This window comes from Cinclus cinclus, chromosome 3 (assembly GCF_963662255.1).
Source record: "Cinclus cinclus chromosome 3, bCinCin1.1, whole genome shotgun sequence".
Taxonomy (NCBI): domain Eukaryota; kingdom Metazoa; phylum Chordata; class Aves; order Passeriformes; family Cinclidae; genus Cinclus; species Cinclus cinclus.
The window spans coordinates 95,017,191-95,041,112 of record NC_085048.1 but is presented as its reverse complement, the minus strand read 5'-3'; the positions used below and the strand labels follow the sequence as shown (position 1 = coordinate 95,041,112).

General features: G+C 41.1%; 2 protein-coding genes across 2 annotated transcripts; both read right to left on the bottom strand.

Moving 5' to 3' along the window:
• Positions 1-1,717: 1,717 nt before the first annotated feature.
• DEGS1 (delta 4-desaturase, sphingolipid 1) lies at positions 1,718-6,162 on the bottom strand. The gene is made up of 3 exons (XM_062489326.1): positions 6,057-6,162; positions 4,524-5,266; positions 1,718-2,337 (listed from the first exon to the last, which is right to left on the bottom strand). The coding sequence occupies exons 1-3, from the start codon at positions 6,136-6,138 to the stop codon at positions 2,191-2,193; spliced, it is 972 nt and encodes a 323-aa protein (XP_062345310.1). The 5' UTR covers positions 6,139-6,162; the 3' UTR covers positions 1,718-2,190.
• A 4,328-nt stretch (positions 6,163-10,490) lies between these two features.
• FBXO28 (F-box protein 28) lies at positions 10,491-23,922 on the bottom strand. Its single transcript, XM_062489325.1, has 5 exons — positions 23,710-23,922; positions 17,740-17,849; positions 16,627-16,765; positions 14,009-14,204; positions 10,491-12,131 (listed from the first exon to the last, which is right to left on the bottom strand). The coding sequence occupies exons 1-5, from the start codon at positions 23,920-23,922 to the stop codon at positions 11,737-11,739; spliced, it is 1,053 nt and encodes a 350-aa protein (XP_062345309.1). The 3' UTR covers positions 10,491-11,736.

Sequence of the window (23,922 nt, the reverse complement as noted above, 5' to 3'; positions counted from 1 at the left end):
AAGTAAAAGTAATATATTTATAATTTGAAAATCTTAGTCAGAACACCTTAAAGCAATACTTGCAATTTTAAACAAGAAAGATGGTGACTTCAGCCCTGTCTAAGAGCAGGAATTCCATGAAGTAGTTACCTAAGACTAACTACAAAACTGTTACTCTGAGCTTCTGCTTACCTTAAATATTCATGTAGGATAGCTGAATTTCTTAATTTTAGCTCTCAGCCATAAAACTTTATAGACGCTTTCCATCCTTCATCCAGCTATCATCAACACCAAAGATAATTTAAGAAACAAAGAGTGATATTAAGTGGCTTAAAAAGAAACTGATTTGCAGCTTCTTAAACCTTTGCAAGCATTTCAACCCAAGTCAGTTCTCCTCTGAGTAGGGAAGAAAGGCAGTTACTATTTACAGGTCATCTGTATCACCACTCAATAGAAAAAGGTCTCAAATCTGCTTTAGAAATACCAGATTTCTCTAAGGCTTAAGTCCTTCAGCATAAGGGAACCCATCAAAAATTCATCCAGTATTACTTTAATCTTTGATTTTTAATTACACGCAAAAATACTGGACAAAGTATTTTGACATTACACTCCACCCTGAGCAACACACTGGCTACCTTGCAGGTTTATGGGCATAATGAAGTCACTCTGTAGGTGGCTGGCAAATTTCCATACAACTTCTACTGCTTAGCCACAGATAAGGGCCCACAGTTAAAACAAAACACACGTTAAAACAGCACCACAGTCGAGACCGAGTTAAGATGGACCAGTATGATCTTTCCAGGCACTGACCTTTTCAAAACAAACAAACAAACAAAAAAAAAAAAAAAAAAAAAAAAAAACAAACAAAAAAAACCACATAGCAGTTTAGGGCATCTAAAATTCAGTTATAGCAGCTGCAACTTCCACCCTCCTCAGCTTCCACCTTTCAGAATAATGAAGAACAGCATACCACAGAGCCACCACTTGAGATTTAAGGGTGATTTGTAGCCAGTTTTGACTACTTAAAGCCATCATGAATGCATTAGAGGGTAGAAGGCAGATCTACTGTGCTGAAGTATGGAAAAGTCTTCACTGTCCAGCAGGTCTATCTGTTCCAAATGAAAAATTTCCTAAGCAGGAAGTTTAATATCACCACCTCTCACCACATTTCAATTTGTAAGAAAGACAAGTATTTATGGAGGGTACTGTAGGTTTAGGGGGAAAAAACCAAACAAGATTGTTTAACAACCTTTCTGTGTACACAAATGACTAACAGGTAGCATTGTCAGTGGTTGCAGCTAGACTTGTTTGCCAGATTAGTATGTTTCAATCCATTCACTTTTCCATAAAAGCCAAACTTCCAAATGGGTGTAAATATTTATATTTGAAACCATAATAATACAGTAATATTTTTTCTTGGAAGATCAGAAAACCCCCAAACTCTGTAATGAGATTTTTCCAACATGAAACCCCACATCAGATATATTAAACTACCTAAATGCCACCTGCTCACACTACATGCCAACAGAAGCAGGTCGGGCAGTAGGTGGGACCCTTGGAGTTGGCAATACCCTTGAATTTTCCACCTTTTCTTATTTTCTTCCCAAAGAAGTCACAGGACCCATCTCAAAGATACCAGTTTCATTCTCATAAATTGCTCCTTTAAGGTATTCTCAATAGAAAATTTGGAACTTTAAAGCATTGCTTCAAATGAACACGTATTTAAACAAAGGCAGACTGAACATTTCTGTGCAAATTTAGTTCTTCCAAACATCAGTTTGGAATAATTTCCAACAGAATGTTTAAGTTAACAAATCACATTCATTTAACATTAACAGGTAAGTACAGCTTTTTAAAAGGAATTATCTAAATAGCATGTTGAGGGCAGTACACTACACTGAGAACTTTTAAACTGTTATGAGCCAGATATTTTATATAGATTTAACACCTACCAAGGTAAATTCTGTAACAAAGTGATTTTGCATTATACATATAACACTGATCCTTAGGCAAACAGAGACACATTAAACTATGAATCTGAGAGCTGTGAGGAATGTTATAACTGGAGTCTGCTACAGAATCCTTAAGGATGCATTGCTATGTTGCTGTACATCTTAATTCAGGACACAAGTGAACAGCTTTAGCAGGAAACCTTTATACCAGCCACTTTAAAGCAAGCAGACATTTCAAAGTTTTTTGGTTGCCAGAAGTTTAATCTTGCTTCACTTCACCCTTCAATTGCCTTTTCATGCGTGAATATGGGCTGATTGTGTCATCCATCACGAAGTCATACAGTACTTTTATCCAAGAGTTATACTGGGGCAGGTTGTCATAGTATTCAGCTGCTATTTTCTTCACCTGAAGGAGAGATAGGAGGTTTATTTACTGATTATATTAACATCAGTTGTGACAACTTTACAACCCTCAATGTGCAACAGCACAGGAAGTTTCATTCCAGAAGTTAGATCCTACAGGAAAGGCCACTAGTGCCACAATGTGAACATTCCTTGAAAGAAAAAGCAATTCCCTAGTTATTAAGCAAATCTCCTGTGAAGTTTTTGGAGCTGGCCAGAACAAACTCAGCTAAATCTCCCAAGCCCTTTCACCATGCTACCTCTACAGGATGATGGGAGCTCACAGAGCAGGTGGTTTGGTTGTTGTTCAAAGTGTATGACTCAGTTCAGTGCTGACTCATAGATACATAAGTAACAGTAAAAAGAATGCTTTAAGTTCTAGGAAGAGCTGTTTAACACAGCTATTCTTACATGCAGTTTCAAATCTCATTACTTATTAAAAAATTATTTCTGAGGAATATTTTGTGTCTGAAAACAGACTTCAAAGAACAAATATAAACAGCTTTCAAAGACTCTGTTCTCAGTTGCACACGTTATCTAGACCACTATTTAAACTGAGAGCAGCAGGTTCAGTTAGGTGCCCATAGTGCTGTTTAGGGCCAACCACGCAAAGCCTTAAAAACACGAATGGAACAAAAAGGATTTTTCACAAAATTCCATAGCTTTAGTCCAAAGAATAGTATCAATCTGTATAAGCAGCAAACAAACCCAAGGTATTACATGGCTGGTTTGAAGGCAAAGCTTGTTTTGACCCATCATCACACCTACAGAATAGTGCAATGTACTTTTACTCAACAGTGGTAACTCTCAGCTCACCAGGGCTGAGGAATCAAGTGTTCAGTACATAGGGATCTTTAGCACACAGCACAGCAGAATCCAATCCTAACAAATTAACTGCACTGTTCCAGAAGAAGGCTTTGTTTTCTTATCAGAGCTGTGGATTAGGAGTCCTGCAGCAGAACTGGGTATCTACCCCTAGAATTAAATACTTGAAAAAATTCATACCCTACTTATAGCTAAAGTACCTGTCCAAGAAGTGAAATGCTGGTTCACAGCACAGACCCAAGGTATCAAAGGAGAGTTAAAGCAACTTTTGCTGTATTTGAAAGATTTAAATCGATGAATAAAAGCAATCATCTGTCTTAAAAAAAAAAAAAAACCCACCACCAACAAAACATAAACGACACAGCGCCTCAACTAACCAACTGCATGATCTACTTGCCCTGCTAAAAGTGTTATTTCAGTTATTTTCATAGTTATTTCAGCTGCAGTTCTACCACGGATAACAAAAATACCAGTCAAGTTTAGACTTCACCAGAGGTACGATCTTACACAAGGTCTCACTGTTGCCAAATGCAGTAACAAAGCTGTAAGACCAACACCACAGCTGCCATCAAATATCAAATTTAATGTCTGATGAAAAACTGAAGGTTCAGATGTAACCTTAAAGCCTATGTTCCCATGTTTCAATTGGGAAACACAGATCAAGTGAGACAGAAGCTCCTGCCTGTAAGAAGCAAACGTAGAAGTGAGGAGAAGCTTCACCTCTGCTACTCACGCAGGCATAACAGTTCTAAGTCCTGGTTTAGAACTCTTAATTCTGCCTGTCCTACACTGCCAATGTACAGCTGATACTTATTTAGGGTTCAAAGGCTCTTGCTACAGGAAACTGAATTACTCCAGACTAGAGAAGTAATTAAACATTTGTAAGCAGTACAACAAACATTAACAGTACCTCAAACCCTTTCTTTTCCCCCACCAGAGGATGTCCCTGAGAGAAGAGACTGAGGGATAGGCACACATTACAATACTGTCCTTAGCATTTCAATGACAGAGAGAACAAATCTCCAGAGTTATCTGCAACCCCTTAACTAGTTCTCTGCATGCTTACAAACAAGAATTCACAAGACAGGTTGTAATTACAGAAAGCTAAAGTCAGTGCAAAGCCTAAGACATGCTTTCCCTCCCCTCTCCTTTTATAGAAGAGGACTGAGCAGCAGCAAACTGGAAGTTTGTTCAGGTACCACTAAAATGCTAAATAATTACATCCTTTATGACTCAACTTATATTGTGGGGGGGGTTTTGTTTTTAATCTCCCAATTTCCATCCTTTTGTCAGTGTTCTATCTTATCGTCTTGCTAAAGTAAGCCTTAATTTAAGAAAAAGTAATAACCTTAGAAGTTAACTTACCAGTGGAAGGCTCTTGCCAGGAATATTGGGGAAGTCATGATGTTCATTGTGATAGCCAACATTAAAAGTGAGCAAATTAAGTGGCCCATAGTAGGAATAGGTCTCATGTCCTTTTAAAAACATGTAATGTTCAGCTATGAAGTGTCCCGAAATTGGGTGCAACCCAAGACCAAGTACTGAACCAGCAAGCATGTAAAAAATGGATTTGACTCCCCATAAATAATAGATCGCCACATCAAAGACGAGCTGAGCTGATAAATTGATTATTTCAAGTCGAGTAATGGGTTTAGGATTGATGCAAAGAGGTCTAATGGCATAGAAAAAAGGCTGAAGAACAATCCATATGAACTTCCTAAACCGGGTGCAGAAAAACCAGCCTTCGAAGTTGGTAGGAATATCCACATCGATGCCGTCACCGCCTAAGTAACGATGATGATCCATGTGGTATCTCTTGAAGGATATGGAGTAGGGGAGACCAAGAGGGAGGTTGGCAAATATTCCAAACCATCGATTCCACATAGCTTTGCTGTTGCCAAAGGCACTGTTGTGGGAGATCTCATGAATAGCCAGAGTCATGGAGTGGCTAATACAGCTTCCAAAAACGTAAGCCCAGAAGACCACCCATTTCCAATCCAAGTCTTTAACCAGATAGAATGCAGTCAACTGCGCCAGAACCATCAGCACAACCACCCAGATCAGGTTGTAGTCTGGCTTCATCAATGCTTTTATCTCTGGATGTTTAGCTAAATGGGGGAAAAATTAAATTAAAAAGAAGTTATTTCAAAGCTCTCCTCACAGCCAACTATCCCAATTAGATTACACGTTTTTTTCCCCTTTGTCCCAACTAGGAGTTGTCTGCAAATGTAATGAAAAGGCGTGACCTTTCCACTTGTGATAACTACTGCTATAATTAATCATTTAGAATCAAGTCATTTTAGCACTTTTACGTTGCTCAGCAACTAGACACGTACATGACAAGCACCAGCACCACAGCCAGCCCCTCAGGAAGGAAATGGCTCTGAGCCGACAGCCCATCCGTAACTCAGAAGGGCTCGAGAAGGCTCAGCCCCGATTTTACGCGGCACTCGGCGCCGCTATCCGCCACCGCCGGGACGCGGGTGCCGCGGTCACCTCTGCGCACAGCGGCCCCAGACCCCGCCTCACCGCCCGTCCCGCCGGCAGGCCGCGGGCGGGGAGCGGCCCGGGACCGCCGGGCAGCCCGGGCTCCTGTTCCGCCGCCCGGGATGGCAGCCCCGGCCGCCGCCGCCCCGCGCCTCGGGCTCGGTCCCCCGCCTCCTTCCCCCGCTCCTTCCCTTCCCTTCTCTACCCCTCCCCCGCCAGCGCCGCCAAGGCGGCGGCTCTCGCCTCCACGTACGCGGGCCCGGCCCGACTGCAGCCGCCCCGCCGGGAGGCTCCGGGGGGCTCCGCCGCCCCCCGGCAAGGGCGGCCATCTTGTGGGGTGTCCGTGTGCTGCCTCCCCCCCGCTCCGCCACGCAGCCGGCGGTAAAAAGCGGCGGCACCGCGGCGGCTCACCCAGGATCTCCTTGCGGCGGTCGGCATGGGGCTGGTCCGTGTAGACCCACTCGAAATCTTCTCTAGCCACAGTATTGCCCATGGCGGCAGCCCGAAACCCCCTACCCCACTGCCCGCCCGCCCGCTCGCTGAGCGCGCCCCCGGTACCGCACTTTATATCGCGGAGGAGGCGGCTCCGCCCTCGCCGCCCATTGGCCGCTGCCGGGCGCGCTCCCGCCGCGGCGGCGCCCCCTGCCGGCGGGGCGGGGCGGCCTGAGGGGAAGGAGGAGCCCCCGGAGCCTTCAGAGCCCCCGGAGCCTTCAGAACTGCCGGAGCTCTCCGGGCCCCCGGAGCCTTCAGAACTGCCGGAGCTCTCCGGGCCCCCGGAGCCTTCCGAGCCCTCGTAGCCCTCAGAGAGGGAGCAGCGATCCGGGGTCCCAAAGCCGCGTTGCCGTGAGCTGCTGTCCTGGTCTGACCCCGTGCTCACAGACCCCTGCCTAACGATACTGACCTCCAAACTCCAAAAGTCTCGGCTTCCTTCCCTTTTAGTGGAAAGATATTTGAAGAACTTCTTTGACAAAATCCTACGTAAGAACTTCCATTTAATCTGTCAATGCATGTGTTTGTCATAAAAAAACAGACTGTGGGCAGTTCAGTGAGAAAGATTACCCTGTGTAGAAATTGAACTACTCGCCTGGAATTTTAGTTGTCCACTGGTAATAATCTTAATCAGTAGATCAAAAATCCACTCAATCTAAATCAGCAGCAGTGATAAAAACAACGGAGGCTATTATCACAAAGTAAATTATACTTTATCTCTTCATGTAGTATTGGTCTCTCAGGATTAGGATTCATCACTTAAAATTTATTAGTAATAATGAGTACAAGAGGCTTATGCCTACAAGCTGCTGGAAGTCCCACATGCAACAGGGCTATTGGAGGGGAAATTCACTCCCTACCTGGAAATGTTTGCAATGTGAAGTGGTGGACAAAGCACAGGATCCATAAAACATAACACTTTTGTGAATAGTTTGGTTTGCATGCATTTTAATTAGTGCACATTAGGGTGGGATTTAGAAGTAAAAAATGCAGCCAGGAGGTGAGACACAGAAAAGGTTTTGCTCAGCCTTTCCCTCCTCAGTCACAGAATTAGAATTGCGCAGACTGTGAAGACTGATGCAGCGTAAGAGGCAAAGCAGATGTCTAGATTTCATCGAGGCACTGTGACCTTGCCAGGTTTACTTTTTGGTCAGTGACCATTTCACAATAAAGCAGGAAGCTTTGGGGTTGCCAGTGCAGCAGCTGACTGCAGAATTGCTGGGGTCACAAGTGTTTCACTCAGCAGCACTCCAAACACCGCATGTAACATTTCTGATAGCATTCCCTTCTGGTTGGAGTTCAAATATTGGCACTGCTATCCATCTCTGTGCTAAAGACCTCCTCATCCATGGCAAGGATCCTGCCAAAAGGAGGAGTGTGGCAGCCAGTGACAGGAGCACTGGAGGAGTGACAGCACAGCAGGATTTTAGTACACAGAGAGGTTTACAGTACTACAAACATACATAGATTTGTAAATGGTCACGAATTTCGGTGGGGCAATTAAACAGAATATCCCAGGTTTATAAACTAAATATTCCAGAGCAGTTAAACAAGGGTTAAACAACTAAAAATATATATATTAAATAGGAAGCTTTGGAAAATTCAATTGCCCAAGTGTACTGGAGAGCAAAGTGTCTTTCCTAGTTAATCACTGCATTTAATCAGTCTGTTTTAAGCAGTCTGTGTAACAAATCCAGATTTATTAGGTCTTCAGCAAGCCAACAGGTTTTTGTATCTGATGTTTTTCATTCCAGAGACAATGAAATCCAGTACCTACAGTACCTACTCTGTCTTCAGCTGGCACAAAGTGTGAACAAAAATCCCAGAATGTTCACTTACATCTAAACCAAAGCAAGGACTGCATCCTTAGAATGGGGAAGGTGAGATCCAGAAAGAATTGCAAGAGTGGAGAGCACATGGACAAGTAAGCTGGCCCAGGTATGGTACAAAGTAGCACAGAAATGTAACCGGAGTGGAACAGAATAGTTCCCAACTAGTAGACCTGTTGCTGTAAAATAGTCCAAACTGAATTTACTTATTCATTAAGTAACTATCACTGTAATTTGCTAGCTACCCTCATAAAACCATCAGGAACACCAGGGAATCTGAATCCAGTGCTGAGACACATTCTACTATATCCTACATCATCCTGTTTTCAAGAGGCTCTTGATGTTGAAAATTCCTTTGGCAATCCTGGTGCTCTCCACAATTCACTGTCAGAAGATCTGAGCAAGAACAACTAAGTTTCTGTTCAATTCTGTCTTACCTTTTACATTGAGAAGGTACAGGCAGGCATCCTTTGTAGCATTAATGAATTTGGTGATTAACATGCGATGCTGAGTATCAGGAATTGATGAAGTCCCATTTGTTTCCATCTGGTTTTTAATCTGTGAAATTTATCTTGTTAAGCAGGTAGTCTTTCTTCCTTCAGCACTTCCACCTGTTACATCCATTAGCCCAGGTTTGGAGGCTCCTTGCACACTGTCGTTACATAGAAGCCTTTCAATGTGGGAAGCAACACAGCTTTTTCCCCAAAAAAGTGCCATGATGGTATCTTTTGATCTCATTTTCATCATGTTCACCAGGTAGACAAACTTGTAAAAAAAATTCCCCAACCTCACTAGGAAACAAAAGGCAGTTTCTAAGCAAGTGCTATTTTTAGAAAAACAGTAAATCTGGCGTCAGTAGTTTAAAGTTATTTTAAAAAACTAAATATAAGACACTTAAAATTGCTTTCCCTGCCAGCTCTGAGCTTTCGTTCAGTTTCAGTCCTTGATAAAAGTACTAAAACTCAACAGTGGCTGCAAATAAATCATTTTCCCCTGCAATTTGGCAAACTACATCTTAGTCTTACTGGTTTAAGGCTCTCCCTTGAACAGATGATACAATCACTAATTGCTACCAACACGACTTGGAGGCTGATACACCAACTCACATAAATGTGCACAGGCATTGAGAGTGAAGAGAGATTTAGTTTTACTTTGGGTGATTCATCAGCTTGTTCATATATTGCAAAATTTATCTTTTTTATTTAACAAGGGACAATACGGTGTCAGAAATTAATGTTCCACCTATTTTGTCCAAACAATTACTTCATTCTGTTTTTTCCATGTGTGTATTTTTCTGGTGTACATTCCAGCCAAAAGCCATCTGGCATTTCCTTCTCTGGGATGTGAAATAGAAAACATTGGTGTACCTCTATTGTGGAATTTCCCAAAGGTGCCCTGAAACCATGCCCTCTACCCCTGAAGTTTCACCAGCCTCATTCCATTTCACTGTCAGCACATGGAGGAGCAGGATGCACCTGGAATCCTGGAGCACAGGATACTTCCTTGAGTTGAAGGTTCCAAGTTGGCACCATTCCCAGAGAACATTTCCCTTAAGAACTGGCTGTTGTTTTCCAGCTCAGTTTACCAACAGCCAGAGATTCCCCAACACATCCAGAAATGCTACTCTGGAGTAACCTGAAACTAAACTGAATAATATCCAAAATGCATGAATAAACCTTTTCAGTAAATGCAATTCACAAGTTTATACTTCTTTGGAAGTATTTAACCACAAGTAGCTGGTAATTAGTCCATTATAGGAATTTTTTATCACCAATATTCAATGAAATTGTGTCACACAGTAATTCTAGCTATCATGCTGACCCTTTGACTCAAAATTGTCTGTTAAAAGTTAAGGTATGTGCCAGTATTTCTAAGCTGAATAGCAGGTATCTATCTCCAAGATAGACTTACCTGTAAAACACATTCTGAGCTGTAGAAAACCAGTAGAAGCAAATGCTCCTTCAACAATTTAAGTCTGCTCTCAGACAGCCTTTTATAATTTCCGTGATGCTGAAGAAAAATGCCCTTTTTTTTTGGAAAAGACTCAAACTACTCGAGGAGTTTATTTGAAAGCTAAGCATCCGTCAAGTATTATGCATTTGCATTGTTACTTCTGGTACGAGCTACTATGCTTTAGAAGTAAAAACTGCAGCTGAGCTTTCAGGTAAGATGTCAGTTTTCCACGACTGTATCATATCTGACCAGACAAGTTCTGATTTGTTTGGTGCTTTAAATACAGCCACTAGGTTATGTTGACAGCCACACAAAATTAACCTGGCATTTTAACCCACAGCAGTAATATCAAGATTGTGAACAGCTACAAATGCAGCATTTGTATTTTCAGTGCCATACCAAGTTGGGTTCAGAACTACCTAAAGACAAAGGAGCACATGGTTTAAAAAAGAAAACGTAAGTCAAATTATAAAGCTACATAGTTTAGTACATTAAAACAAAACCAAGGACAATGGTATTTGCATAAGATTCCAAAAATATACAGACGGTGGGGGGGATAATCACTGTACACAACTCTGAGGTGGTTAAAGTGACCAGAGAGACTGAACAGTGCAAGACATGCTTCTCCAGTTACAAGCTTGAAACAGAAGTGCAAAAGAAATTAAAGCTCCAAAGTGATTTACCTTTTCAGTGAAGTCTGAAGTGATTTACCTTTTAGGATAAGGAAAGCTTAGAATATTGTCATCAGTGTTACAGAGAAATTTCCACCCTAACCCCAACACAGACACGCAAAATAGTTTAAGTTTTCCCATAGTACAGCATTTCACTCAAATGATGTTCCCAGAGCTTGCTGACTCCAGGGACGATTGGTAGGTGTTCGGTGTTGGCCTACGACCCAAGTGATGCACAGGCAGCCTCTCCATTCTCCAGCTTTGACTAACAATAAATCCCTGCCTTCCAGGCAGGGCGAGTGGCAGCCACACAGCCCGGGCTCAAACGCCACTCGCCTCCCCAGACCACCTCGCTGCAAGGAAGCCGCTGTGCCGAAAGCAGAGACTCAGTTATGGCTGAGGAACAAAGGAATTGCTTGACAGGTCCCTGTGCTCTCTCCCAGAGTCTGGAACAGTATCAGGCAAGCGCTTTTGGCAGGCTGACTAAGCTGTACATGCACCGATCCATGCAAATGTAGAATATGGCTCCCAAGACCTAGAACCAGGGTGTGTGCATGTGAAGACTGGACAGAAGGCCCTTCCATGGAAGTTTACAAAAATATATAGCCAATACTGTAGCTTAAGAAGTCAGTTTTACTCATTACAGAGAACCCCAAAAAGTATTAACTACTTTTCAGACATTCCAGACAAGGTCACTTGTAACAAAAAAAGGTCAAGTTCTCAAAAACAAGATTTTAAAAGCGGATCTTTCCTTCAAGTGAGCAGGACATCTGTTTTTACTCTTAACCATTTAGTCAGTTAAGACAATTTATTTAAGATTTCATGTGAACATATGCATAAACACAAATAAGTTTACTTTAAACACATCTGCACAAAAAAAAAAAAAAAGGTTAACCCTTCAAAACATAACAGAGCAGGTCTGGTTAGTATGTAGCTATTGCAAGTCTTAAAGATTCTGTGCATTAGGCCCACCCATATAGAAAGCAGGGGAAAAGTCGATGAAAGAAAATTACTGTTCAAGTCTAAGTGGTGTTTTGAAGAGCCAGCAGCCTAAGTGACACCATGAAGCTGGTCACAGTATCCAAACAAGCAGGTCTGCTTGGGCTACTAGAGCAGTGTATCTTCCTGAAGGCGCCGTTTCCTCCCCAGTTATTTTCTGCTCCGAAGGCGTTTAGATTTCCTAGGACAGTCTGTGGAATCCACCGCCTTCCTCCGTTTCCTGGGAGATTGTTCATTTGAGCCGGAACCTGAAGAATTCCCTACTGTGCTCTCCATCACCTCTCGCAGCTTGCGCTCCAGCTCGGCCAAGCGGGCGTTCTGCTCCCCAATGATTTGGGTTTGCTCAAGCAGTTTCTGGTCTTGATCCTGGAGCTGCTTCTGCTGCTCCTGCACTTTGACGCGCAGCTCCGAGATCTCCCGCTTCAGCGCCGTCAGGCCCGTGCCGTTGGCTTTCACCTGCTGCTGCAGCTTGGTGACTTCCTGCCTGGAAGGGCTCTGCTTGGAGAACAGCTGCATTGTTGTCAGTGCTGCAGAAGGCCCTGGAACTTCAGAGAGAACTGTGATTAATACTCCGCAATTTATGGGCAGAAATGGTGTCCCAGGGTTCGTGTTTTGCTCACCCCTACTCCCCACACATGAATCTGAATACCCACTGCAAGTTATGTGAACAGGTAAATAGATTTACAGTCACTTAAGTGTCTAACGAGAACATGTGGCAATCTCAGAGCACAACCAGTTTAATTTAAAATACTTACAGCTTTTCAGTAGTCTGGAAAAAAGTTCATAATTCATTTCTTGTACATAAGCCCCCTTCCTTTTGCTGTACCAAAAACTGTGTAGAACTACTGTGTTGTCATCTAGACTTAGTGTCACAGATGTTAAGACAAAACCCCACAAAGCATCTATAAATTAATTAACATGGAATAGTTAAGGCTGGATAAATATATTTCATCAGACCAGAAAAATTCTGCTATCTTAGCTGCAGACAGCTGAAGTTCTAAAAATTGGTAGTTTGTAACTTAACAAGGTATTTCAGTATAACTTACATTTTAGAAGAAAGGAATTTATTTTCCATGCTTCTTTAGAATCACTCCTCCTAAGCACTAAAACCATACTGGAATCTGAGCTTGGAACTGTTGGTTCTAATAAAGTTCCTGCAAATCAAGGAGACTAACAGCTACTGTATAATTTCTTTCACTTTTTCTGCCATAAAAGATATCTATCACTTTTGCTGTCATTATACTCTTCTAGCAATGCTGTGCAAGCAAGGTGCAACTTTAAGTGCCCTACAGAAAGAAGTCCGAATATCCATCCTCCTTTTCCTCCTGTTTTCCTGTTAGGATGCCAGCACAGCTAGCATTATGTGACACATTATGTGTGGGGTTGCTGTTGGAGAGGTTATGCCCTTCCCTCAACAAGAGAGAAGCATTTTATGCACCACAAAGTCTTGGCCTTGAAAAGTCGATTGACATCAGCTGTGGGTTTGAGCAATACTTCCTCAGCTGAGAGGCTAAGTATATATTAACACATATAACTAAAAGGAAAATGTAAACCTCTAAATAATTTTTAAAAGGTATATAATTAAAAAAATGAAAGTATAACTAAGAGGATATAATTAAAAGGTGGCATACACACCTATGGCTAAAAGGATGGACAGCACATACAAGAAACAAAAGCATCTGCAGTTAGGCCTATTGTTTTTGCTTAAGATGTATTTCCCCCCCCCCCCCAATTTTTACTAAGTTATTCTTCTAGAGAGTAAAATTTCACAGTTCCTAAAGTGTGAACACATCCTGTATAGGAAAAACTCTACAATTTTACCAATCTTTTGCCCTTTACCATTAAGATAATTTCAGCCATGAGGCAACTGCCTTAGAGTTTGGTTCAAAAAAGTTCTGGAAAGTCTGACAGAGTATACGAAGGACCAGTTTAATGGCTTATTTATATACTGTTGTTTTAATTGCCTTTTCATTACCACCTGTAACTATTTTGCTTGTTAGTGCATAAAAAAGTACCCCTAGTAAAGTAAAGAAAGCCCATTCTAGCCCGCTATGTACTACTTAGGCAAATTCATCTGCAGCTTGTCCTAAAAATAAAAGGCATCAAGTTGTCATCTCATGTGCCAAATTTCAACCAAATGCAGCAATAAAGTCTCATTCATTGGTGGCACAAAAGCATTTGTTTAATGAATACACACTATGAATAATTCTAACATACATTCAAGTGACTGTTCTTTTGGTAGTACAAAGGCTCCTTAAATTTCAAAGCAAATGAATTTCAGTCAGCATTCTTAAGAAACAAGTATTACCAATATTTATGTAATAAAGCTCCCATTTAAGGGAGGGAGCTTTGAAAACATACAGTGCTGTGAATTGTTTTAAGAAAAACTAAATAAAACTTAACTATATGTTGGAATTAATACCTGGGGCAGTTCCTATTAGACGTCCCGATACATCTGACCCAGGCATCTTTCTTTTCAGTATTGGAACAATCTTCTCATCAAAATATTCCATAGCCATGGAGGAAATGTCCCTTAGTTCTTGAAGAACTTCATGAGCTCTCTGAGGAGCTCTTGTAGAGTTTACATATCTTAGCACTCGATAAATTTCATCTATTACCTAAAACATTTAAGAAGAATTAGGATTTTCTGATAAAGGCAAGATTATTTCAGTTTGTTCTAGGAATTATGGCATATTCAGGGGTTTTTACCACATAACAGTTGCACACTACTCTGTGTGTTTTAGTTCCAGATCAGCTTTTTGAAGTGCTGTTCATGATATATCAGAGAAGCTATTAATTTAACCTATCACAACAGCTCTCTTCAAAGTCATGAAATAATGCTTATTGGGTGAAATTTGAAGTATGGCCACAGTTGGCTTGCAAGTTACATAATCTATACTCAGCAGAGCATGATTATTTTCTTCAGGAGAACCTGAAGCAAGAAGCCCCAAAGCAGAGCAGTCACTACCCCTGCCAGTTAAGAAACAGAATTGGAATGGCAAGAATTAGCATTATGTCAGCCTGAAGAGCTGTAAATATTTACTTGAGTCCACTTCTATATACACAAAATTATAAAATACACACACCTGCAAATTCAGGTTAAGTCCAAAATATATTCATTTACAAAACATCAATCCACTACTGACAGAGAACAAAACTCTCTTGAACGGTTTGGGAAACAAAGCCCTTTGGTTAGGAGAGATAAAAAGAGGTGAGGGGTGTCTCAGTAATTTATGAATTAAAGTCTGAGGAAGGTCAAGATAGGAATGCTGGTGTCTTAGCCAAAGCTACACAGGTATTTTGCACAGGATTAAGAATGAAGAGTTTCCTGAAGAACACACATAATAAGGACCTTGTAATACAGTTGCACCTTCTGCTCTGATAAAGGAAGCTTAGCTAAAAAGTCCCAAAAGCTAGACAAGACCGAGGTTTCTCATCAAGCAACAAACAACAAAAGACTTAGCTAATTTTATCTACTTTGTATCTGTTAGCAACAACATCCTCAATATGAAACCTTGCAGCGGTGCTCTGCCAGCACACAAAATGCTGAACCTCAAACCAGGATTAGCATATTCTAACACAAATTCACTTCTGGTTGTTCTGTGCTGAAACTTCCTGAGGGAAGCAAACCAGGTGGGAGGGAAACCACAGACTGTAAGTGAACACTAAGCCTTGAATCTGATTGACCAAAATATTAATGAATGGGTGAACTGGTAACCGTGCTGAGAGAGCAACAGTGCTAGCAAAGTCACACACTAAGTAAATATATATTCTTTAAAAAAAAAAACCCAGCACAAACTTTTTAGCAGTTGTATCAAAATAAAATCAAGGTCCTTACAAGATGGTGCCCACAAGGAAAAGCAAGCTCACCTGCCCACCTCCTACACACCCCTGGTCTAGTGTGGGTACTGCCTTTCTCTCCACTCTTCAAAACAGTAGGGCAACATTTTTTTTAAGTATCCAATTTACCATGTAAGCATCAGGGACTTAAGTTAATTTGACTTTATTATATTATTTTTTTTAAATACATGGTATATAAAAAATATAAAATCAAATAAGAATATAATTCTAAATTAGTTAAATATCAAGTCAACAGGAATGTAAAGAAATAGTCACTTCTTCAAGATAAGAATACATTCCATGCCCACAGCTTATCCTACCATTGCACACATAAATGCCTGCATGCTTCTCCAGAATCCAAGAGATAAGTTTTCCATTCATCTCACTGCAATTCAGTTCTCTGCCCACAAAAAAGTAACACCAACATATCCAAACCTTACATGGAAAGATCAATGAATAGAGCATTAGGATAATGTTCACTGATCTCATTTAATCCCTGAGCTGTACCAGTCTTCCTCTGAGCACGATTCTGTCAATTCCCCTGTGGACTGGTGATTTCACAGCTTATAAAACATCAGTATCTCCAATGTACATCTTGCCTGCATAATTTATATTTAATGCTGGGCTGGTATTCTAAAACACCAGAATTGTTCAGTAATGTTCCCATTTAACACACTTTACATTTAAAACTAATTCCACCTACTGTACAAAAATATACCATCCACTGTAATACTGAACAGTGTTTTGACATACTAAATACCTTAATTCAATTAACCTGAAGTACTCAAACCCTTAAGAAAGGTGCCTAAAATCTCGATTGAGTGCTTAATGTTATGTGTTGTCTAAATTACTACATCTTCAGATGGCCTGATTACATGCTTTGTCTAAAAGACTGTAGAGGATGAGTATACCACAACACAAACATCAGAATCAAGAGAGAATCTAAGGGCAACTAGAAATCAAATTTAAAATAATTAATATTTAAATACAGCCTGGTTTATTCACTTCAGACTGACTGGTAAAACAGAGTACTGGCTTGTAGGTTTGTTTGCAAAATATATGTTTGTTTGTATATATATATATATATATATATATATGCACATACACGTTATCAATTTTCCCCAGCTGTGCCAGGTTAAGTTACACAATCCTATTTTTTAAACACAGATACATATTCACATAACATAGTCCACATTTTACCTTTCCAGGTATGAAGCAACAGAGATTGGAATCCACATACTTCATGAAAGTCATATTTAAGAGAGAGAGTCTTGTTTCTACAGCAGCGAGGATATCTGCATGGCGAGCTAATGAATGGTTTCTCCTTTCTGACTCCCGTCTGGAAAACAGACCACAAGGTGACGCTGATTTAACAAGGAGTCAAAAAAATCAAACTGTAACATTTGTCAAGTTAATGTCACCCTTAAAACCCTGTAGCCACTAACATTTGTGTTCATGGAAATAAGATACTGACTGAGACCCAGCTAGTAAACCATACTACCCTTAGACAGTATTTGTTCCCTAAATAATTACTATGCCTTCTGTGCTCCATAAATTTTGTATGTAATTTAGGGCTATTTAAGAACAAGGCTGCTGTACTAACTAGCAGCAGACACTGAGTCAGAGTGAGTATTTTTATCCCCCTCACTCATATGGTCAGTACTTCAAGGCAATTGAAACAATAAATGTAATATATTAGTAGTGAAGTTTATGTAGTGAAGAACTACTATGAAGTTGAGGTTGAGATAGAAATGCTTTCTGACAAAGGATCTCTATGCTAAGTAGCATTCAGTTTCTTCACTCTGACTGGGAAATCTGATAGGACACAGCAGCAGCTGCATTTATTCACTGGAAAGAGGAAGAAAGGCATTGATTTAGTGAGAAACCAGCTCCCAGTAATGTTCACATGTCAAATTCCTCTTTCTTGTTCCCATTTACTCCTTGCTAGTGAAAAACCTTGCCCTTTTTTTAAAGCAGAGTCTTTGATAAATCATCAGTGAAGGCAGTTGATCTTGAAAAGGAATGGCATTTATTCATTCCCAGGAATCCTCGCCTGATTTGCCAGAAGAGTTGAGTAATACAGAATCCAGACTTCTCTGTTCGAAATACCAGACACATTTTTCACACCACTATTCTATAACTAAATCTTAGGTTCAAGGTGCTTTTAGGGGAAAAAAAATGAAATAAAGGTAAATGTGACTCAAATTTTCAAGATATTTAAGAGGAATTAGCCAGAAAGGAATTAATTTTCAATAAACTGCTCAGATGAATCTAACACAATTAAATTCAATTCCAGTTTTAACTGGTACATACCTTGGAAGTTGAGCTTTGACTTGCTTTTGACACAAGTTGTGGTATCTTTCCACTTTCAGAAATCCCTGATTTAACATTCTCTGGCAAACCAAGTCCATTCGTTTACAAACCTGTATTTAAGTAAAAAGAAATCTTAAGGCTCAATTAAAGCCACAAATCACTTTTACTATTATCTTATCCCTACTTGCCAGGTAGCAAAAGATTATCTTACTGTTTTTTGCTCCATTTCAACAAGTAAAAACTGCAGTTAAGGCATCCCCATCTCCTACCAAAGATCACAATTCACCAAAAAGAAGTAGCTATGTTTCACAAAATTCACAAATAAATCTACTGATCTTGCCTAACAAGAGACAGAGTAGGCTGAATGCCACCTATTAGAAGCAAATACCATTTCCTCTGATTTTAATGGAAGTTGGAAATGCCCATGCCTGGCCTGGTTTTTAGCATGGTCTCCAGAATGATTCTGGTAGATGAAATTAATATTTTTATATTACTAAATTATTAGTATATATTAGTAAATTAAATAAATATTATTATATTTATATTATATTATTTAAAGGTCTCTAAAATAGAAACCTTTAAAGACAAGAAATCACGCTGGTTTTCTTCCAGTGCTTAAGGCTTGTGTTTTTGAAGTCAACCACAATTAAATTTAAAAACACATGGAAAACACTGCACATGGAACAAGGTTCTCCTTTTTGTATAAAAACATCTTTTCTCCTCTCTTTAAAGGAATCCTTTATTTCCTATGTTGGAGACTAATAGTCTCAGGGGTTTTTTGCCCCACATATTAAGAAAGAAGGGACATGAAGAGCTGCAGAAGATATAATAAACTACTAAAGTCAAACCTTCACAAAGTTACCAGTTACAGGACAAAGCCAACTCATACAAAAGTTTAAAGCAATTGCTATTCGGTTCTGAAGATGCAAGAGCATCTTCAGAAGATGCAAAAGACTGTTCTTTGAAATTGTTTTGGTTTTGTTGGGGTTTTTTTTAGGTACTGAAGTCCACAGCTCCCACTGTGATCTCACTTGCCAATAAATATGCCTTTTTTTTTTTTTAAAGAAGTACTCCTTTCCTCCATACACTCCTTTTATAACTTTAAAGTCTATGTCAGTTTATACCTTGAGGAAGAAGATTCTCTCCTCTCCCAGAGAAACCTGCAATTACTTTGTGTAATGCCTTCTGTACAAAAAGAAGTTCTGCTTTGTGTCACAGCTGGTTGAAGTTCTGTGAGAACTGACCACTTTCACACAGATCTGTATGGACAGGCCATTAAGCACTGACTGTAGATCTGCCTGTGCTCCTCAGCATTAGATCTTTCTGGTTAACAAAGAAGAATCAGACAGGCAAACTGTGGAGGGAGAGTCTCAGCACACTCTGCCCCACATTCGGTGATCCAGTTAAATCACCTCCTTTGTATAAGGAAAAATGCTGACCCTTCCTACTGGAAGGAGGAAATCGTTCTTTCTTCCCTGAGCTTGCAGCTCCAGGGGCGCACAGATTTAAATCGTTGTTGAGTCCAAGGCTTTGCAGCTTTCTCGCAGCTCTGATGGTACCGGGTCCCCGAAGCAGGGACTGGTACCCGCACAGGGCTGCGTCAGCTCTGCAGTCAGTCAGCGGGCACAAAAGGAAAACATCTCCATCCCTGCCCAGCTCCGCGCCCGGAGGTGGCAGAGGGGCTGTAACCTCGCTCACAGTGACACCTGCCGGCAGAGCCGCCCTCCAGGGAGCCGCAGCCACCACACCAACCGCACTGGGGCTCCTCATCTTCCTCCTCTGCTTACCCTACACAGCAGGAAGAACTATTTGCCCCGATTTCTCGACATTACCTATATTTAGCCAATAATCAGTCTAGAACCCAAACACCAGTGCCACCATAAATCAAAAATGTTTGCTTGCAACTTATTTTACCAATCGTCTCGTAATTCTCAGCTGGTTCACCATGTAAACCATATAGCACCTGGATTTATAGGAACAATATACCTCCTCTAGACTGCACAGTCAGACATATGCAAAGCAGCATCATTACACTTTTAGGTGCCCATAGTAGTCTAAGACAGTTTGATATTAACTACTTGACAGATCATATGCTGAATTTCCTTATCCTTGTATTTGCAATTTTGGTGAATATTTTCTTATTTTAGTCACAGAGCTGAAAGAGGCTGTTTCCTCAAAGGTCAAGTCCAACCAGACCCTGTATTCAAGTTTCAGGGTTAGAAAGGTATTCCAAGTCCATGTAAAAAGCAGAAAGTTGCTTCTTCATGTGCTGACTTTTGTGTGACAACAGCTTTCTATCATCCTATAAACTCATTTTTCACTTCATTTGTAAACAAACCAACACAATCCACTAACTTCTATTTCCTCAAGCACGTCTTACTTCTTCCAAGTTTCACTACCAGATAACCAGCTCCAAAACAAATATAAAATATCCTATTTAGATTCAATATACGTTGTTTTTCTTAGATGGTACACTGACACCATGTTCCATAAAAACCTTTCTTAAGGGCAAAGTAAGGGGCAAAATGCTTATAAATTCATCAAGAAACATTAAATTAGAAATGCCTGTAAATACAGACTGACTGAAACTAGGAATGTTAAAACCATGCTGTCCAAAGACTATCACTCCTTACTTGGTGCTGTGCAGGAAATAAACACAAGTTCGCTGCAAAATCTAAGCAATTCTGACATGTCAGAATCCAAGATAACCTTCTTAGAGTGTTCATGGAAGGAAGCTGTGGATTGTGTGATTTTAATCATGTTTGTTGTAGCAATAGGCTGAGTGGAAGTGCCTTTCCAAGCTCAGACATCTGTCTTAAAAAGAAACTGGAATCTAGGAATTTCGTTATTATCCCACTGAGGTAAAAATTTCAAAGCTTCTGCAAGTCACTAAAAATATCCCAGTAAAAGGAGCCTTCAAAAGCTGAAAGCTTTTTTTTGGAGGAGCATAGTGAGCTTCCCTGTCAGCATGCACAGTAGGCTTGCCCAGAGCATTACAGCTTCAGACACTGGGATCTTTGGAGTTTTCTGTGCTTCTCTCACAGGGATCATCAAAGGAATTAGATGAAGTAAATACTCAAAAGGGCTGAAAGCAAAATGCTGCTGCTTTTCCTCATTCATTTTGTCTGAACAAAAGTTTGAGGGCTCAAGATTTCCCTCATTTCAGACATGATTGCTCTCTGAATACCTATTGTTTAGTCTCTGTTCCTTGGAACTACTTCAGTGCTTAACCAGTAGGTGTTTCATTTATGCTTTTACAGGCAGTAACCCCAAGAATAGCAGAAAGCATTATGCTCAGGAAAGCAAATGCTTTTTGCACAATGAGGGGCCCAAGGTCTTAGCTTGCCTGATGGCAATCATCACAAGCAGGAAATGTTCTTCAGTCACAGAGAAAGACTTGAGGATCTTATGCCTGAGATTATGCTCCTTATTATGCTCTACATAAACAATGTTTCTATCTCCATTTCAATCTGAAAACATTCTGGTGTTCTGTATCCTCCCACCCAGCCAACTCCTCAGACTGTTGTCTTGTATACCCTGTAGATCCAAACCCAGTTCAACTCAGAGAATTTATTTTTCTTTTTTTTTTTCTTTTAATGGATCACTGAGCTAAGGTGATCCAAAATAAAAAGCACATTATGACATCTGTTCCTTCCATGCTGCGATCCAGAGAATGCATCAGAATGATTTGTTTAGGGAATCCACATTTTTTTGTCTAAACATGTATGATCAAACTTTGTTTAGGTTCACTGATGTCCTGGATTTTCCTGCCTTCCTCAAGATGTTTTATCCCGTGGAATCCCACATTCTAAGAGGTAATGAGGCTGCTTTTGGGTGTGTTTCTAATGTGCATGAGACATGAGCAATTTAATACCAGTCATTCAATTAATGTGCTCCTGCAATGTATCTTTAGCACAGTATTACTTATCATAAGATACACTCATTCATTTTTGATAAGCAGCTCAAGTCAGTTCTCCAGAAAACAAAAATTTACTGTTTGTGCACAACAGCTCTCAGAGCAGGAATACATAGGTCTTTCCAAAGGCTACTCACCACCTTTAAAAATCTCAAAGGAATGAAAATTCATTATGAATTCATGCCTGGGCATTGCTATTTTTGAAGGCTACCTTAATTCTCTGAGGAGAATTAAGCACCTGGAGCTATGAAGAACATTCAGTGTCTGCCTCTCAGTGAACTGCCAAAAGAACACCTTCAGCTCTGAACAGCCACCTGAAAGACCCAGCTGATCAAGCTTTTGGGCTCCAACCAGAAAGGCTTTGATTCTTTACATTACTGCTGGTTAACAAAAGGCTATTTTCTTCTCAGAAGAATTTTCGTAAAGCCTTCTGATGGGCTTAAAGGAACAGTTAGGAATTTGATGGAGATTAATTTTCTTGGCTGTCACTGACTCAAAAACTCAAAGTAGGGAAAAACTAACTGAATAGTTCCCTTCATTTTATGCCCAGTAATGTTCTATGCCTGTTTCAAAGTATTTGCATATTTCTGAAAGTTCTGAAAGAGGCAGGCCTCCTCTGGAAAAAAGAACTTGGAGGCGCTATACAAGAGAACGTAAGTGTCACATTTTACTTCCTAAGTGCTAGTGAGAGTTAAACAGCTGGTTTAGTCCTGACATAATCATCTTTCCTACTCTCACCTTCACTGCCAACACAGCATTGCTTACAAACACTTAGTACTGGAGAAAGAAAAAGCCTTCTGTTGACTTTTGAGAGCTCCCACAGGCACTACCATTCATAAGATGCAATGGGAAAGGTGCAGCCACAGGCTGTGCCTGGCATTGCAATTTTCAGCCTGAAACGTGGCATATCCAAACACCACATGATGTATTTCCCTGCCGTGTGGTCAAACTGCAAGTACCACCCGTGATCTTGGGGATGTCCTGTGCAGGGCCAGGAGCTGGACTTCTGTGGTCCCTGTGGCTCTCTTCTAACTCAGGCTACTCTTAAAGTAGCACATCTTTTTTACAGATCCACTACCTACTCTCATAGAAGGAGATTAAGTCTTCAGGGGACTGACAGCATACTCTAGAAATACTTAGGAACTGGTATGCTTGGAGCTGCATAAATGAGAACAGGTTTTTTTTGCTTGAAAAGCTTTCAGTTTAAAGTTACAGTCAGGATGCAACACTTCAGGTTACTGATCCAGGACACAGGCAGTCCAATTTCCTGCAGAAATACACTTGTAATATTATCCAGTTTAGACTAATCGAGTTCTTAAAATAGGAACGGTACAGTGCATGCACGTTTACTGAGAGTTACATAAGCTGCACTAATTCCCTCACTATTATTCCATTTACAACCTCGTAAGAGATTCAGTAAGACAGCAGCTTATCATAATATGACATGGTTTACATCAAGCTCCTTATGCAGGCAGTTAAATATTGATATACATTGATCTCCTCACTGACAGCTGTGGGGTTTTTTGGCATTATCAAGTTCAGAGGTGCAGATACTATATATTATTAATTACAAATCCACTAAGACTGGAAGAAACAGGCAGACTTTTTTTTTCATCTTCTTTTTTGACCCACATTTCTAGATAGGGGAGGATTCTTGGAGCAGCAGGCTCACCACCTCCTACACTTGTAGGTTTAAGCCCTATAAGTAAAAATAAACAGATACATGAGACACAATAGACTACCCACCCCAACCAGTCACTAGAAGAAATGAGCCTCCTGCAGCCCGGTGCTTTCTCACAGAGCGCGCAAGGAATGAAAGAAGTAAGAGACGGTAAGAAGAGCTTTAGAAATGCGTGTATGGAAGCGCACACCGGAGAAGGGATAAAGCCCTATCCCACCCCATCCAGCCCCTTCCCTGGCGAGCGCAGCAGCTCGGCGGGGGACGCCGGGGCCGCCGCCCCGCCCGCACCTGCCCCCGGCCGGGCGGGCTGAGCCCGGAGGGCTGAGCCCGGTCCCGGCCGCAGCGGCCGCCGCCTCCCCTCCGCGGCCCCTACCAGGCGCAGCTGGCTCGTCTCATCGTAGGACAGGAAGCTGAGGATGCTCTCGATAGCCACGATGGGCAGCCCCATGAGCGTGTTGCTCTGAGGCGGCGGCTCCATGGGCGCCAGCGGCTCGGCGGCCTCCGGCAGCGGGGCTGGGGAGAGCCGCGCCGAGCCCGGGGCGCCGCCTTCGCCCTCCGACACGAGCCGCTCCTCCGGCGCCGCCAT